Source organism: Acomys russatus, chromosome 21 (genome assembly GCF_903995435.1).
Source record: "Acomys russatus chromosome 21, mAcoRus1.1, whole genome shotgun sequence".
Taxonomy (NCBI): domain Eukaryota; kingdom Metazoa; phylum Chordata; class Mammalia; order Rodentia; family Muridae; genus Acomys; species Acomys russatus.
This window is the reverse complement of record NC_067157.1, coordinates 24,658,520-24,677,610: the sequence shown is the minus strand read 5'-3', so window position 1 is coordinate 24,677,610 and position 19,091 is coordinate 24,658,520. Positions and strand designations below refer to the sequence as shown.

Genomic DNA, 19,091 nt, shown 5'->3' with positions numbered 1-19,091 from the left:
TATGCACACACACGCACAAACACATTCATACATACTACACACACATGCACATACATACATGCCTCACCCACACAATCCATCTACCCAAAACCCAGCCAACTGAGAGCTTACCTTCAATGGGTACCTGAATTCTCTTTAGCAGCCATAACTGAATCTCAGATTTGTTATCCATCTGTGCACCTTGACAGCTCTTGTCTAGAGATGATTCCAAAGAGTCCACAGCTTCTTTGTTGTTAATCACAGTTTCCTCCGCACCAGGGTCTTGTTTTGGGGACAGAGTCTCTCTCCCTTTTACCCATACTGCATCTGGCTCTCTGTTGCCCTCAGGTGGGGAATCACCTGCTTGGGGAAGAGCCCTACTAAGCATGATGTCTATTCCTCCTGGTTTAAGACTTTTGCCGTCACTTAGTTCTGACTTCTGTACATTTTCAGACAGCTGTGACCCTTCTTGGTTTTTATTTAGGTAAAACTCAATGAGCTTAACTTTATCGAGATCTTCGTGGATCTTCAGCGTGCTCTCTTCCTGGTTTTCTGGGGACCCAGACTGCTTGTCCACTTCCGGCACTTTATCCTGCTTCTCACAGGTTTCTAAATCCAGGGCCCCTTTCAGTTCAGCATCGCTCTCTGTTCCCACGAAGTTCGGGGCTGACGGCACCTGCGTTTCCTTTGCAGACGTGACTGGTTGGGGCTCAGCCTCCGTTTGGCCATAGGAAAGGCATTTCTTTGTGGTATTTCCTTTGTCCGCTCCACTCCCAGATTGAGAAGAAAGGTCTTCCAAGTCAACAAAGTCCTCGTCCTCTCCTAAAAGACAGTTTTCTTTGGCTGTAGCACGGGTGTCAGGAGGCCCCTTGCTGAGCTGAGTGACTGAAGAAGACTCACTAGCTGTTCCCTTGGAAGGTACCAGTTTCTTTAATTTCCATGACTCTGAGCCGTCTGGGGGCTTCACCTGTGCACACTCTGTTGAGTCCTCGGGAGAGCCCACTGATTTGGGGTCTAAAGCGAGGCCTCTCTCCCCATTCTGCTGTCGTTTTTCCTTGTTGATGGACTTGAACTTACTGAAAGGATTGATATCCTTTTCTGAAGCCAGGTCTTCCCATTCTCCAGGCCTGTACAGAGGACAAAGATCCTGAGGTAGGTCGCTGTTGGGGCAAAAATGGTGGATGCACATGGAATGTTAAAAAATAAAAGCAAAAACAAAGTGGAGGAAAGGCAAAACACAAAACAAAACTCAACTAAAACTCAAACCAAAAAATAGATTCAACTTAAATTTATGCTAAAAATGATTTCAAGATAAGAAAATGAAACAGACTGATTACAAAATAAAATATAAGTCAACCAAAGGAATGGCAAATGGATGAACCATGTAAGTTGTGCCTCCTGCTAGGTCACACGGATACACTCAGAACATGGATGGATGTAGAACCCGAGAGACTTCTTAATATGAAACTTTTTGACATTTATGAAATTTTGGTATTCACGAAAGAAAGGACAAAGGGAAGATCTTAGTATCAATGACTAAAATTCTTTGAGAAGTTGAATGTCTCCTTTTCAATAAATTAGTAGAAATTACAAATCAACTGCAGAATTCTGAAAGGCCCCTTGATATCTCAGCCCATTTAACTCTTCTCTGTAAACTGACTTTGAACTATAATGTTTTTTGTTACTTGCCTTCAAATTAGATGTTTATAATTAAAAGACCCTACTACTTGCAAAGGAGACCCAAAAGTTAACTTCCATTATTACTGGAAGTAACAGTACCTTACAATTTAAAGACGTAGAGAAAAATAAATTTTACAGAGAAGCTCTTAAAATATTGCATACATTTCTAAAGCATTTAAAAAGTGTAACAATAACAATGCAATGACTTATTCATCATCTGAAACATATTATCCTGAGATATAATCACTTACAGACCCCTAATAAAAGATTCTTAGAACTCAGATTTGAATTATAGAAAACATTTGCTAAGTATGTTCTTCCAAGTTCAAGATAAATGGCCAAGACACTAGACCTTTTAGTTAGGTTGGTGCTTTGTTATAATTTTTTATTGTTGTTGTTTTGTGTGTTCGTTTTGTAACCCAGACTGGCTTTGAACTTACAGCGTTCTCCCCTGGACCTCCCAAAGACTAGGAGTACAGCATGGACCACTACACTTGGCTAAGAAAAATGTACATTTAAATACAACTGGAACTATCTCGGAGAGGGCGGGGGCTGCATCTTCACCTACAACATTAGTAGCACCTCTGCTAGGTTTGCAGAGATACAAAACTCCTGTCTAAATGAATACTTCCAATTTCAGGATTAAGTATGCTTTCTAAATAGGTCAGACGGTTTTCAGGTAGTACTTTATCCGTTCTCGCTTCAAAAGAAATGATCATGCCACCAAAGAAACGAAGTTCCAAGCAGTTTTGAGTTTAAACAAAGACTCTCCCTGGAGATATCTTATAAGCCATTTGCATGAAAAGCCTGGGTTTCTCTGAATAGGAAATAAAAGCCCATATAAGTGTTAGGCTCTACTAAATGGCATAAAAGCTTTAATTCATCCTCAGATTCAAGAAGCATTCACTGAGCCTCTAGGAGCCTATGCTAAAATATGGTAGTGCCTGAGTGTTTGTTCTGTAGGAGCGGGAAGACACTAAACGGACCACCTTAGTGTATATCTGGGCGTGTATTAGTGTGTATTCTGGGGTATCCAGTATCCCAGAAAATACTGAAGATGCTTTGATGTAATAACTTAGTGTGATAGAGAATCCTCTCGTGCTGGAACTCAGAATCTCAGTCTTCGATCTGCCAAACGAGATTCTGAGTTTCCTACTTTCTGTGGCGCCTATTAAATATCCCACTCCCCCCACCCAAACCCTGAATGTGAGGATGGCTTTAGTTTTTTAGTCACCTCCCATTCCAGTCTCTCCCTTTATCCCTCTTTTCTCTTTTTTTCCTCTCACTTTGGGCAGATCACGTGCGTGCGCGTGCGTGTGGCTATCTCTCTCCAGGTAGATTTTTAAGTCGATATTTTTCCTTTACTATTTGGATGTTCACGTTTTCTTTATCCTTTCCACTTCCTCTTTGTCTATTTTTCCAACTTCACAACCCCAAATCTCCGCATTTTGTCTTCCTTCTTCACGGCCTCTTGCTTCTACAGCGCCCTGGCCTCTGCAAACACCCTCACTTTTAAGTTCCATTTAAACCTCTCTATAGCTCCCAGGCTAAAAAGGAGAACTGGCTCTTACGATGGCAGAGCGTCTTTGATCTTCATGTGGGAAATGTCGTTGTACAGGGCAATGGAGACCACCTCTTCCATGGGGCAGATGAGACCGTATTCCTCACACCCGTTTTCGATCACCAAGGGATCGGACTTGTGAGGGTCAAACATGATGTTGTTGGGAGTGACAATCATGACACCGCCGACCACACCCTGCAGAGGGAAGGGACAGAAGATAGTACGTGGGACAGAAAAGGTTTCCCCAGCTAGCACAGAGCCTTTGATTACTTTGTCCTCCCACAGTCTCCTGTGTGACAATCACATCTGTGTTAGGAGAGCTAGAAAGCATGCTGGAGACTCTCAATGCTGGTGGCTGGGGAGGCATGGGAGCAGCGGCAGCTCCCTGTTGCTCATAAGGCTGCAACTGGATGCCTGCGTTGTGATCCTGCCTCACAACCTCTTATCTCACAGCACACGCCCCCCCATTTCTCCGTCAGAAGGAGAACAGACTGTGCCAAGACCATTCCTGATCAAGAGCGTAGTGCTTTGCAGTCTGTTCATGACCAAGAACTTGGTGCGTTACGATCCACTCAACAAGTCGTCTCCGTGTCTCCAGCACGTGGCTCACACGTACAGTGCTGAAGCGGAATCAGAATTGTGGTGTCAAAGAACAGTCCCAGTATCTTTGCTAACACAATCACAAGTCTCATCTCCAGCAAAATTCAATACAAACAGCAATAGGGAGAGCCTGCAGCCCCAGCTTGTACAGCTGCATTGTGGGAATTAGGCATCTCAAGCCATCCTGGAGATCCTGTTGATGGGCAAAGTAGGTCTACCAGGGACCAGACATGAGACTCCCAGCTGCTAGGTCAATGATACCTTTGATGAGTCTTGTAATCTTTGTAAATTGCTGTTCAGTTCGGGAATTAATATTTTTCTTTTCAAAAGTTTCTTTACTATTTGTAACCTGATATAAATTCTAAATTCCAAGCCCAGAATATTAATATAGACTTTTCTTCAGAAGTTCACACAAAGTTGGATCTCTTTTGTAAACACCAACAGTCAGAAGACTAAAACCATGATGTAGCTGAAGTAATTTTTAATGCTAATATCATCAAGTATCAACACAAAGCTGAAAACTTCTACTTCCTAGACTAGAGGTAAGATCATTGCATGAATCATCTCTTTTAAGTAACGTACCCCACTAGTTAAATATTAGTATCATTATTATTATATAGATGGGAAAATTACACTATAAGGATATTCAAATTCCTTCCCTTGAATCTCATATTAGCAATTGGTAACATTAGAATTTAAACCCAGCAAATATTTGCTGTTAAACTCAGACCATTTCTCCCTAGCAATTCAAGAGCTAAAATAGAAATTGCAAATCTAAAATCACAAGGCATTGTATGTCTATTTCATCAATATATTTACTTCAATGGGTAAAAGGTCAAGTAACCAGCAAGAAAATCAATGAACATTTGTCAAGTCTTGCACTGCAGCTGTGGGTAAAACGTTCAATGGAGCGTTTCTTCCAGCAATGAGCACTCTTGTGTGCTTGCTGCAGATTTCCCTGACTGGCAAGCCATCAGAGTGGCAGGTACCTTTCCATCAGTGAAGTAACGGCAATTCATCTTGAGAAACTTCACAACACCAGGCTCATCCTCTTCAGAAGTCGATGATAACACCCTCTCAACGGGTTTTAAGGCCTTTCTTGCTAAATCAGCATCCTTATGAAGGCAAAAATGTCCAAAATTAAAGAAAAATAAATCACCCTTTCAAAACATTATATCATAAGTATGCTATATCTGCTTTTCCTTGAACATTAAAAGGGGAAATGACACGCCCTTCAAAAATCCCACTAATTATTTTTTTTTGTTTTCAAAAGTTTCTCTTCTACATTATATAAATGTATATGTAAAAAAGAAAAAAATGTTTTAAAAGTTTCTATTTATAACCTGATCTGAATTCTTGATTCAAAAAACAGAATATTAATACCTTTCTTTAGAAGATCACTAAAATTTGGATTATTTTTTTAAACATCAACAATCAGAAAACTAAAATCTCAATACAGCTAAGTAACTTTTTTATTTAGTTAATTTATTCAGATTACACCTCAATTGTTTTCCCCTCACTTGTATCCACCTGTTCCTTTCTCCCTCCCGTTTTCACCCTATTCCCCTTCCCTAGGTCTGTGACCGAGGGGGACCTCCTCCCCCACTATATAGTCATAGGCTATCTATCAAGTCCCATTTTGGTAGCTTGCTTATCCTTTCTCTGAGTGCCACCAGGCCTCCCTACCACGGGGAAGTGGTCAAATATGGGGCACCAGAGTTCATGTCAGACTCAGTCCCCACTCTCCACATAATTGTGGATAATGTCCTGTCCATTGGCTAGATCTGAGAAGGATTCAATGTTTACTGCATGTATTGTCCTTGGTTGGTGCAGTTGTTTGAGCAGAACCCCTGGGTCCAGAACCGCCCATCATGATGTTCTTCTTGTAGGTTTCTAGGACCCTCTGGATCCTTCTATTTTCCCATTCTCCCATGCTTCTCTCACCTAGGGTCCTAGTAGGATGTCCTCACATCTACCCCAGTCTCCTGGTAAGTGAAGACTTTCATGGGATATCCCTTTTGGGCTAGTGTCCAATTACAAGTGAGTATATATATATCATGTATAAGTAACTTTTAATACTAACACTAACCAGCTTCAACACAAGTTAAAAAATGTCTATTTCCTAAATTAGAGGTAAGACTGATAAATACCCAAATCAAACTAAGACTGAAAACTATATGTGAGCCTATAAAACTGTTTCATTAAATGTTGTAGAAAATAACTCATTCTAGATTGTTGATTCTAATTCCTAGACACTTAATGAGGAATTTAGCATGGTGCTTTTGCACAGTGGTTCTCAATCTGTGGGTTGAATGACGCTTTCACAGGGGTCACCTAAGACCATCAGGAAACACAGGGATTTACATTACAACTCATAACAGTAGCACAATTACACTTATGAAGCAGCAATGGAAATCTTTTTTTTTTTAAAGATTTATTACATATACAGTGTTTTACTTGCATGTACACCTGCAGGCCAGAAGAGGACACCAGATCTCATTATAGATGGTTGTGAGCCACTGTGTGGTTGCTGGGAATTGAACTCAGGTCCTCTGGAAGAGCAGGCAGTGCTCTTAACCTCTGAGCCATCTCTCCAGGCCCAGCAATGGAAATCTTATGGTTGTGGGGTCACCCTGACATGAAGAGTTGTACTAAATGGCCACAGGATTAGGAAGGTTGAGAACCACTGCTTCTGCACAAGGCACGCACTTTTCCCTTTCAGACCTTTGGTAAACAGGTGTGCTGGGGGAGGCTGCATTCTCTCACCTGATGGCAACTCCCCTAACCTCACCACTTTGCGGAAAATTTTTCATATAATTATCTTTTTAAAACACAGCATACTGATTTCCACAGCTAGTCACAGAAGTGAACTACAGAGAAATGAACTAACACACGTACAGGCAGTTTATCATATTCTGCATCTGACGATGACGGAGAGACAGTAGCACCAGGGGTGGACGACGAAAGCCGTAAGGTACTAGAAGGGACGTTGGCATCTGGCACAAACAGGACCTGGGAATAAGAAGGAATGGCTGAGTGAGAGCCAGAATCAGGCAGCTCCTGAGCTCATGCTTAGAGAACTCACACCTCTGTACATCGTACCCAGTGCCTCTGTAAGACCCACAGAGCTTTCCTTTCCCTAACAAGCAACACGGGGTCCTCTAAACTACCCCTGAACTATACTCAGCAGTACATAAGACACAATGTAATGGCTGTAGCGCACTGACACTGCAGGAGAACGGGTGAGCAAATGCCCAGTCCAGGTGAAGCCTGCGCAATGGGAACTTAGACGGAGGGAGGGACGAGCCTTCCTAGGAGTGACACTAACCCAGCTTGAGCATCCGATACCTGAAACCCTTGGGGTCAGTACTTCAGCTTAACTACATCAGAATGACCCCCTACGCTAATGTGTTTGAATGCTTGGTCCATGGGGAATGGCACTGTTAAGAGTGGGGGCCTTGTTGGAGGAAGTGTGTCACTGTGGGGGCGGGCTCTGAGGCCTCCTGTGCTCAAGCTCTGCCCGCTATGGAGCACAGTCCCCTTCTGCTGCCTGCAGATCCAGATGTACAACTCTCAGCTCCTTCTCCAGCATCACATCTGCCCGGATGCTGCCAGCACTTATTAAATGTTTTCCTTGGTTATGTAGCCTTGGTCATGGTGTCTCTTCACAGCAATGAAACCCTAAGATATGTATATGTATATGTATGTATGTATACACAAAAGACTCTGGTGCCTCATATTTGACCACGTCCCCTGGATGGGGAGACCTGGTGGCTCTCAGAGGAAGGATAGCAGGCTACCAAGAAGAGACTTGATACCCTATGAGCATATACAAGGAGAGGAAGTTCCCCTTAGTCACAGTCATAGGGGAGGGGAATAAGGGGAAAATGGAAGGGAGGGAGGAATGGGAGGATACAAGGGAGGGGATAACCATTGAGATGTAATATAAATAAATTAATAAAATAAAATTACTTATATGTAATCTCTAGTATTTATTATATCTATTCATTGATAGATTAAATATATTTATTTATTATATAAATGCATAATTTATAAAAAAAATATATCTATATAGCTGCATAGACTTTACCTGCTTTGATAGTCTGAAAACTCCAAATCTAAAAGCCTCAAATGGGCTGTTTCAGAATTTGGAGTATTTTTAATTTTAGATTTCTGCATTATAAATGGAGAAACCTATATGAGGAGAGGGGAAAAAAAAGATGCAATACTAAAGTGTAATACTCCTGCTAAGTGGAAATGGGCTGCCCAGGCTGGTGACTTTCAATCAGGTCTTGAGTGTGAAAGTAACCGACTGTGTATAGTGAAGCAGGATGCTTCCCGTATAAGCAGGAAAGCATCTTTAAGTGCACATTCGCAGGACACTGGAAAGAGTGTAAAAGCACACTCTTTGTACATGTCACTAAACAAAACAGTCTAACTCAGAGCCTCCTGAAAAGTACTGTATTTCTCAGTTTTTTTTTGTTTCCTGCTTGTTTCTTTGGAGGCAGGGTTTCTCTGTGTAGCCCTGGCTGTCCTGGAACTCACTGTGTAGACAAGGCTGGCCTTGAACTCACAGAGATCCACCTGCCTGCACCTCCCAAGTGCTGGGATTGAGGGTGTATGCCACTACTACCCAGCAAGCTATCTATCTATTTTTTTTTTTAAGCTAATCTTGTCCTGCTTTTTTACTTCTGAAGCAACAAGTCTAGTGTAAGAGTTTAGTTGACTCCACATTAAACTCCTCTTCCCCGCTGTCATCAAAGCCAGCCTCCTTCCTCCCTACATCACATGATCATTGAACCCACATCAGAAGGACAACTCTCAAATGTTCTGTAAACAGAGCAAATCAACCTCGTTATGACTTGATAAGCAATACTCAACCTCCACGCACTAAGACAGATCCTTGAGAACACAAGGTCATGTACAGCTTTTAAGTTTTTAAGTTCCACAATCTATTTCAAGGATGAGGACGCTGAGATCCAAAATGAAGTGGCTTGCCCAGGTCAAATAGCTAGAGAGAAGCTAAATACAAACAGCTTGCTTCCTTTTTTTTTTTTTTTTTTTTTTTAAGGAAAATAGTGAGCATATAAAATAGCTGCTAGAGTACAGTTGCACACTACCTTAATTTATTTAACAGGAAAAAATGTTTTATTATTTTAAAGCTCCTCTCGACGCCCCAGGAAATACTTCATATCTAAGTTAATGATAGTGGGGATAAATGTGCCAATCAATACCCAAGTATAAATCTCTGAACTATTAATTAAGAGAATTCCATGGCAGCGCTACTAAAGTCATTTACTAAGGCAACACAAAACGAAGACAGAATTTCCAAAGCCACGCTCAGCATGAAGGTAATCACCTGGCCTGGAACAATGGTGTGTGTGAAGAGTTTATTCAACTCCACTAATTTATTGGGAGTGACATTAAACTTCAGTGCGACGGAGTTGAGGGTGTCCTGGCTTCCGGCCTACAAGAGTCAAGTGAATTAAATGTCAGTATGTTAGCAGAAACAAAACAAACAACAACAAAACAAATACAGAAGAGCAAAGGTGCTTTCCATAAAGAACACCATCATATTCATGATAGCAATGAGTGAAATGAGTCCCATCCATGTAAAAGAGGGGCGATTAAAAAAATTTTTTTTCTTTTTTTCTGTCCTTTGCTTTAGGATGGTTGCTTTATGCTGTTGCTATTGTCTGCTTTTGCATTGAGACAAAGTTGCACTCCAGGTTGAAAATCACTAGGTAGCCTAACTTTGCCAGCCAAGTGCTGAGGTTTTAAGTGTGACTGCCAAGCTTGGCTCACTTACAATACCTAATCAAACCATACACAAACGCATCTTAACTGCAGTTCGTCTCTGGGCTCTCTCATCTTCAACTGCTACTGTGCACGAATAGAGTTCTAAGTTTCCTTTTGGCAAAACTTAGGTGTATTGTTTTACTATTATAAAATGCATCTGACCCCAGGGATGCCCCAGCTTTAGAGTCGACACAAGACATAGATTGGGAACCGAGACACCAGGCCCATAATGTTATCTCTGAGTTCCACTACTGCTGCTCACTGGCTGTATGGCTTTACACAGCAAACCGAAAACAAGAATTTCTCAGGAAAAAAAAAAAAAAAAAGCAGTCAGACAAGGGCAACAACATTTATCGTCTTCTAAGAAGTCAACGACTCTCAGCAGGGCTATTTCACAGTGAATCTCAAAGCAACTAAAACTGTGTGTTCATACAATATTGATGTCTACGATGAGTGGAACACAGCTTCTGGGTTCCAGGTGCTCAGCATGCCATGACAGGGGTGAGGACAAGGCAAAGGGAGTGAAGTCACGGTAAAGGACCCTTGGGCAGCATTATTCATCCATAGACTCAAGGGCACAGAAGCATATACCCTGGCATGTGCCAAGAGCACAGCACAGAAGAGATCTAGCTTCTCCTCATGAATAAGAGAGTTAAGGCCTGAGGCAGACATTAATGCAAACATAGCAGCGGGCAGTGAGAAAAGGACTTATTGGTAAAGGAGAGGATGAAAAGTGACCTAGAAGTTCTGGATGGTGAGAAAGCTGGGAATGGACAAAGAGGACGAGATGGGAGAAGGGGAGGCTGAGAAGGAGGGCCTGGCTCATATAAATACCTGGATCATGAAGCTATCGCTTCTAAGAGAAGGGCCAAGCATGGAGATCTAAGTGGATATGTTAATCAGCAATAGATTGATGTCTTTGGATCTTAGAGAGAAAAAAAAAAAAAAAAAAAAAAAAAAGCCAAGGATAGAGACTACAATTGGTACTCATGGCCAGTCTGGAGACAATTCAAGTCATCTGTGAGTTTGGAGGAACAAAGCTACTAGTGCATCCTTCGCTGAAAACAGTCCTTCTCTTCCGAGGAAGGTCATCTCATTAAAACAGGTTCTAGTAGGGTGCACACAGTGTGGATCCCTTCATGGCCTTCCAGATGGTCCTAAGCAAGGTTGATAAGCAATGCAGTGACGGACGTTGTAGCCAGGGAGAAAACATGGAAGGAAAAGAAATGACCTAAAAACAGGTCTTGAGAAAGCGCATTATTTGATTGGGTACTCAAGATGAATCTGGTTAAGGGGGAAGCTGAGGAGAAGCTTACAAGCCGAGGAGAAGCTTACAAGCCGAGGAGAAGCTTACATCACATAGTGCTAACAATCCATCATGCAAGCTACCCCATCATACTCACAGTGTACTCCACGGTGCCATGGGGCTTCTGAACCACCATCTTCTTCTCCTTCTTATCATGAGCTTTGCTTTGATTGTTATCTGAGGAATAAACCACATGTCAATGGATAATTCCATTTTCGGCAATTGAAGACAGACTACATCTACATTATATGAAAATCCGTTATTGACTGGGTGGTGGTGGGGCACGCCTTTTAATCCCAGCACTCGGAGCCCAAAGCAGATGGATCGCTGTGAGTTCGAGGCCAGCCTGGTCTACAAAGCGAGTCCAGGGCAGCCAAGATAACATAGAGAAACCCTGTCTCCAAACAAACAAACAAACAAACAAACAAACAAACCAAAAAACTCCAAAAAAGCAAAAAAGAAAAAGAAAATCCACTATCAAATTAATGTAAGAAATGATACCAGTAGTAAAACAGGCTATGGGTGGAAATGGACCATACGCCTAACGCACACCACATCTGTGACTACCAGAATTAAGGACTGATGCTCATTGTAAGCAAATAACACAAGCAAAAACAAAGTAAGGTTTCCAGTTGTAAAAAGATTAGCTGAAATGGGCTATCTAATGCTATGGAGATTGCATCCAAACCAGCATAATGTACAAATGGCTGCAGCCTTTGGGGAAGTGGTTTGATTTATGTAGCAATAGCTGAAAGATTTAGTTGCCTTTCTTTCAAGAACTTACAAAGATAAACTCAACAAGGAAAACAGTAAAATACATATTTATTAAAATATTAGTTACAATAGAAAAATAGACGGAGCCATAATTCTAACAACAGATTAAGGTGGGATACAGAGGTTTTTTTTTTTGTTTTTTTTTTTAATTTTTGGTTTGTTTATTGCTCTGAGACAGGTTCTCACGTATTGTAAGTTAGAACTGAACTCTATGTAGGCAAGGATGACTTGGAGACCTGGTCTTCCTGCCTTCATCTCCCATGCCCTGGAGTTACAGGTGTGCACCACCATACTCCACACTTAGTTTATGCAGTGCTGAGGAGAAACCAGGGCTTTATGCATGCTAGGCAGGCACACAAACAAGTAACATACCTTTCCAGGTTATTTTTTTCTGTTATTACAAGTAACAATGATCCACTTCTGCCAGCTTCATATGATTCAACTTGGTTGTTATATAGTTAACTACATTATCATATATTCATCTAAATATCAAAAGCCATGGAGACATATTCCAATGGAATACAAAGAAAATAGGAGTAACAAGTGAATGTAAAATTGAATTAACCAAGAAGAAAGACTCCAAGTTTTATCTGGGAAAAAAATGCACGTCAAAATTAGATACCACTTCACGCACACCAGAGGAGCTAGTTAGTTGATCCTGGAAGAAACATGAACTGCTACCAGAAATATAAGCTGATGTGGACACGGCAGCTCTTTGCACCTTCAGGTTGTGTATCTGTGAGTACTTTCCTTCCCAGATGCCCAGGCTCTCCCAGGAGGAGGGAAGCGCTTTACACAGACCACAATAAGCCGCTCCAGGATGCTCATCCCTGTGTCCTCTGAGGCAGGGAGTGGAGGGAGGGAAGGGACGGCAGATGTGACAGCTGCGCTCTGGGATTCTGAGGTGGTCATCAGAAATAACAAGCCAGAGGTGCACTGCCACAGAGTCACATCAGGAGGAGGAGAAGGAGATCGATAGGCCGCCGTCATCTACAGCCGTCTAAAATGCTCGCGCAAGAATTTAAAGAACATATAAAAAAAATAAATAAACCCTATCACATTGAATATATTAGAACGATGCAGCATGGGGAGAGAGGTGGAAGAGGAGAAGCAGGTTATGAATAATTAATTAATTAAAAAAATAAATCCGAGCCTGTCTCTCACCATCCATCATTTCCTATGATCTAAGAAATGAGAATAATTCAGCCATCTACATCTGAGGTTCTACAAGCCATACCTCCTCCTACTCCCAGAAATGATTGACATATGGATCACCTAGGCAAAGGCATAAGGGTACTGGGTGTGAACAGGAAGGGAGCAGAACATGGAAAACGTTACATCATACAGGAGTTTCCTGGCTTTTCAGTATTTCCTGTAAGAAACAAAGTCAAAAAAAAAAAAAAAAAAAAAAAGGAGAGGATGAAAAGGGTGCCGGGAAAGTCCGGTCCGGCCGCCTCTGGGTGGTCATAGCTGGGTGACTTCAGAGAACCAAACCGAAGACCTCAGACAAGAACATCTATACAGCCGATGCACAAGCAATTTAACCACAGGATTTTTTTTCCTCCCAGACTTGTAACACACATGAGAATGGGGTCACCTAGATGTTGGGAAGGTAAACAATGAAATATTAACAACAAGCTTCCTTCTTCTTAACTCCATCTAAAGAGTCAGAGAAACTGAAATTTGCGGCCTCTGTTTGTTTAGGTGGGAGATGGTCCCAGGACACCATTCCCAGAAACATCCTTCCAAAGGTTCTTTTTGGCACAAGGTTACATGTTGTTCCATCCCTCTTTAAATACAAAACAAAACAAGATGTGTGGTGTGTGTGTGTGTGTATGTGTGTGTGTGTGTGTGTGTGTGTGTGTGTGTGTGTGTGTGTGTGTGTGTGCATGCCGCGATCACCCCTGTGGTCAGAAGACAAACTCTGGTTCTCTTCTCTTATCATTGGAAAAAAACTATTAATTTATTTGTTTGTCCTTTTGAGACAGGAGCTCTTCTAGCCCAGGCTGGCCTCAAAGTCACTATGCACCTGAGGATGACCCTGACCTCCTGACTGTTTTGCCTCTGCCTCCAGAGTGCTGGCATCATGACCACACCCGGTGTCATGCAGTGACAGGGATCAAACACTGACCTCCTGCACGCTAGGCAAGCGTCCTCCTAGCTGAGCCACATCTGCAGCGCTGGGCAGCCCCTCAGATGCCTCTCATCTACTCTCCTTACAGCACTGCTCTTCTCATTGGCTTCATAAATCACTGCCACTTATCTCTGTCCTCGGCTACATCCCAAGCAACAAGGATCACTACTGTAGGCCCACAAACCCGTGGGTAGTTAATAAACAAACACCAAACTGCAAAAGAAAATGTGTTCTGGTTAAACCTTTCAGGATAAATTTAATATGTATTCTTGAGTTAATTACCAAAAAAGAAAAAAAAGAATTTCACTGGCACAGAATAAAGAAACGTCAAACATATAGTACTACTAAAACAATGACTGGGTGCCAGAACATGGTCCAAGGATGGAGCTGCATGAAGGAGAATCCTGAGTGTTTGTGATAAAATGACAAGAAAATAAGACAAGGATCTTTTGACCTCGGTTTCTTCAAAAACACAGAATTGTTCTTGAGATGTGCTTGTGTGCCCCTCCCAAGTGCAGTGGACAGGAGTGAGTTTACTTCCGACTATTCGTTACAGCTGTCTATCGTTATTTGTTCACGTGCCTCTATGGGAAAACATGCGCTTGCCATGTGCAGCTTGTCCTTGTGGCTGTACACTTTACTGACATGATTCTTCTTAACCCTTGCAGTATAAATCATCTGATGCTCTGAATAAAATCGTCTATTGCAAGAGACCTTAGTCCGCCCTCTTTTTAGGCTCTGCTCTCCCAGCTCCACTCTCAGGAGCGCGGTCAATAACACTGAGATGATTCAACCAGTGAAGTTCTTCTGTGCAAACATGAAGACTAGAGTCACATCTTGAATGCAGAAAGCCCAAATGTGGCATGTGTAATCCTGAAACTAGGTGGCCACAAGAAACAGGCAGATCTCTGGAGCTTGCTGGCCAACTGGTCTAGTTAAGTTTAGTGAGATCCCGCCTCAAAAAATAAGGTAGAGCCCATGAGGTGTATGCACCCCATTAAGCTATGCTGAAGAGGTGGAGGCAGGGGAACTATGATCCAAGACACACACACACACACACCACAAATGAGTGCATACCCCTTCTTTCCAGAGTCTACATTTGTGAAGGCTATGAGGTCGGGCACAAAGTGACCTAGTCTTTGATGTCTTGCATCATCACAATGGCATCTTGTACATAAGGTAGAATGAACTTCCTGATACACATCACCTTCCTGCACATGTCTGATTGTGAGTAAAACTTTTGTTGCAATAACATCACACAGGGAACATCACATGGCCCTGTCAAGCCACACACCAAACAAAGTGCTCTGTTGTTGGCCACATAAAGCAGAAAGTAGCTGGCCCATTTCAAGAATCATAATCATCTATGTGCCACCGTTAGACAGATAAAGATCCACATTACTTCCTAAATTGTTCTTACAGTCACAGACAGGGATGGCCAGCTCTGCCGCCCAGTGAACGAAATCAACACAGGCTCTGCAACACACAGCCCACAGGCAAGATGGGTCTGGTCCTGGAGAGAGCTAGGAAGGGGCAGGTACTGTCACAGGAAAGGACAGGGATCCAATTCCAGCACTAAAGGTGAGGACCTGTGATCATCCCCAAGGACGCATCTGTCTCCCTTTGCAGCTCCACTCCCAGCCTTAGGCCTTGTCATTGCTCCATTATGCCTACCAGATTCTAACTCTCCCCTTATGTCAAGGATTTGAAGCAAATAAGAAAATGTACCTATTGGCAGAAGAGAAAGCTAGCCCTAATATAACTCAAAAACTATACTGAACATTTTACTAACTCCATCTACAAGATAACGTGAAAAATGGGCTATATGAGACCCTGTTTCATTTGGGACGGGGATGTAGTTCAGTTGGTAGGGCACTTGCCTAGTTTGCAAGGAGCCTGGGTTTAATTGCTAACAACGTACAAACTGAGTGTGGTGGTGGCGTGGATCTGTAGGAGAAGAAGTAGGAGGATCAAACAGTCAAGGCCGTCATTGGCTACACCGAGAGGCTCAGGGCTGCCCTTAGGTAAGGGAGGCCTTCAATGTTCTCTAAAGTTTAAATAAAGATAAGATGATCTGGATGTCCAGATGATGAAATAATGCCCTCGGCGCCCACTCTACAGAGGAGAGATGGTCTCCAAGGCATCCAATGAAGGAGTCAGAAAGACAAAGGAAGAATTATCTGTGTCTCCAGATGGTTTGAAGAAAGGGAACCCTGCTCTATGACCAGCATGTCCCACTACTGGAAACTGAAGCATTCAACTTTAACAATGTGATGTCATTAACCAGAAAATCAGACCATGTGCCATCTCATTCACATCACCAAACATCTGATTACCATTTGATTTTGAGATCAGAATGAGTGGATTCCATAATAAAAAGCAAGTTGCTTGTAAGTGTTCTGTATCAAGTTCATCAGGTATACCTTAAAGACCTGTCTGTATCAAGTTCAACAGCTATGCCATAAGGACTGTCCGTGTCAAGTCCAACAGCTATAACATAAGGACTGTCTGTGTCAAGTCCAAACAGCTATGCCATAAAGACTGTCTGTGTCAAGTCCTACAGCTATAACATAAGGACTGTCTGTGTCAAGCCTGACAGCTATGCCATTAGGAACTGTCTGATAATGTCATTGAGGAAACAGTAAGACGTGTAGAAGCAGGATGAATCTTGGCACAGAGTAAGTGAAGCTACCATTATCATCAGTGATATGCAGTTACTATATGTAAACAGCCATTTACATATATTTACATAAATCATCTGCTAAGTGTTGAACATTCTAAGGCATCATCAAAAAGGCTTCATTCCATGTGGCATTGAGATGACAGATTATTAAAAATCACTGCAAAGGAAAACACCTAGCTCCCTTGGATACATGCCCCTCTCATCGCCGAAGCCATCTGATAAGCTCCATTGCATTAAAACACACACACACACACACACACACACACACACACACACACACTAATAGCAACATTACAAATGTTAGAAAACTAAAGACAGAAGCAACTGCCTTAACCTCCCATGAGGTTATGTAAGCAGCAATGGCCCCTGAGGAGGAGCCTCTCTGACCTGTTGAGCGGAAAGCTCTAGGATTCCAGCTTCCTTGAGTGGTCAGGCATGCTGGGGAGTGCTCTAGATGACGCAGGTGCCTTTGACTCATCCCTGATGGCTTATGTAATCTCTCACACATATTCCTGTAAGTAGTTCCAGTCAACGCATTGGTTCACCAAGTTGGACTTTGGTGGCATGGTGGACTGTCACTGGTTCCCTATCTATGATTAGTAGCTAGGGAACAAGTTTCTTCATGTCTCCCAGGAATATGTTATTACACAAAGTCACCCTGAACCTTAGTTTACAGGTGTGGCTTGGCTCCTAGCTTTTTGACATCCATGGGAGTATTAGGAGATCCCACAGGCACTGTTCAGGTTGCATTTTTTTTTTCCCATCTCCCAGTGTGCTATGAGGACAAGTCACTAAGAGCAACCCCAGCAAAGCCTAGAAGGATTCTAGACATGGCCTCTCCCGTACATTAAATAACAACCAAGTGTCATCTGAAGCCAAAGTTAGTTATTCATAAAGAAGAAAAAAAAGAAGACTAAAACCTAACTTTGGAATGGAGACAAACTCAGAAATGAGCAAGGGCCATGGAGACAGTTTGGAGACCCCACAGATAAGGTCCTTGCTTCACACCAGACATCACCTTCATAGCAGTGTGATGCAGAAGCACTGTGATGTGCTCCTGGCACCTGGGTGGTTATCCAGGCTACCCTGGAGGATCACACTCTCCTAAAGTGGACCTCTGTGAACTGACACAAGACTCCATATAAAAAAAAAACAACTATGAAAATCAAGTCAGTGGACTAGTAATGTAATTCAGGGGTAACCCACTTGCCCAGTATGTACAAGGCCATGGGTTTGATGCCCAACACCACAGCAAAACGAAAACACTAGCCAAAAGCAATTAAGAATCTCTACACAAGGGTTTATATGCCACTTCCTTGGAGTCACTAGTCTAAATGAAGGATGAGGGTATTAAGTATGAAATGAAAAATTGCCTATCAGCTAGTTCACTTTCTCCCCAAAGAACCAACATTATCACAGAGATGTCAAAATTTATAATACTGCTTAGAAAAATGTACAGACATAATATTCTTCTTTGGTTGGTTGGTTGGTTTTATTTTGTTGAGCCAGAGTTTCTCTGTGTAGCTCTGGCTGTCCCCTTGCTCTGTAGACCAGGCTGACCTCAACCTTAATAGTTGTAATAGAAATTGAATTGGGGAAGTCCCAGGCATGGTATTGCCTACCAATAAGATACCTAGAACTAAATATAGCATGATAACAGCAAGAAATAGAAATAATCACATATCCAAAGATCTTGCTGCCTTGTGAGCTATAGCAATTAAAACACTGCAGAATATAATTAAAAGATGGGCGTTTAATGTGGGGTAAAATCACCATTATAAAACAGTGAGAAAAGCTAGAGTTCCTTAAAATTACCTTTTGAGCAGGTTTAGTTTGGGCACTAAAGAGACAACAAATGAGTCCAGTTCTATCTTTTAATCCCCATGCAAATTTGAATAAATATGTAGAATAGGGATGTCAGGAAAGGCAATTCTGGAAGAGCAATCAACAGTGAGAAAAACAAGACCTTAGAGATAACCAAATGAGACTGGGTAGTCAGGAAAAATTAGATCACTGAAATCCATACAGACAGATTCAAGATTTTAAAATAGAGGCAGATGTGGTGACGCATGCCTGCAGTCTCAATTACTCAGTAAGCTGAGACAGGAGGACCAACTGAGGTCAGGAGCTGAGGTCAGCCTGGGAAACACAAAAAGGTTCTCTTTTCAAGGAAAACATAATAATTAAACTCATATGTGACTTTGAATAGAGGACTTGGGCTTCTGCAAAAGGGAATAACATAATCTCCCCCAGTGATGCTCACATCTTCTATTCTGTCTCTCTTCACACCTAATATGCTAATGTTGCTAATTAGAGTTATTGAGAGATGAGTAACTTCTGGGAAAAAAAAACCAAATTATGAACTGTCACAACTTTCAAACAAAATGAAAAAAATATGTGTCAAGAAGGACTACACTCTATTTTACCCTCTGTCACAAAGGGTATCCTGGAATACATACCACTTCCTCTCTCTCTCTCAAGTACAGCACACCCAGTATATTATTATTACGGTTGGTTAGTAGTGCTGCTATTTAATGCTGTTAGTGTTTAACTAAAGTGAGTCAATCTGAATGGG

At 42.0% G+C, this 19,091-nt stretch overlaps 1 protein-coding gene across 4 annotated transcripts in view; it reads right to left on the bottom strand.

Annotated features, from left to right (window-relative positions):
• Positions 1–19,091, bottom strand: part of Ncoa7 (nuclear receptor coactivator 7) — a 127,265-nt gene that overhangs the window by 38,807 nt on the left and 69,367 nt on the right. For all 4 annotated transcript variants that reach the window (XM_051164604.1, XM_051164606.1, XM_051164605.1 and 1 more), the window contains exons 4-9: positions 11,023–11,102; positions 9,180–9,287; positions 6,719–6,832; positions 4,810–4,935; positions 3,231–3,415; positions 112–1,139 (exon numbers count right to left, since the gene is read on the bottom strand). In XM_051164604.1, the coding sequence (XP_051020561.1) occupies positions 112–1,139; positions 3,231–3,415; positions 4,810–4,935; positions 6,719–6,832; positions 9,180–9,287; positions 11,023–11,102 (1,641 nt within the window). The remainder of the gene's footprint in view (positions 1–111; positions 1,140–3,230; positions 3,416–4,809; positions 4,936–6,718; positions 6,833–9,179; positions 9,288–11,022; positions 11,103–19,091) is intronic.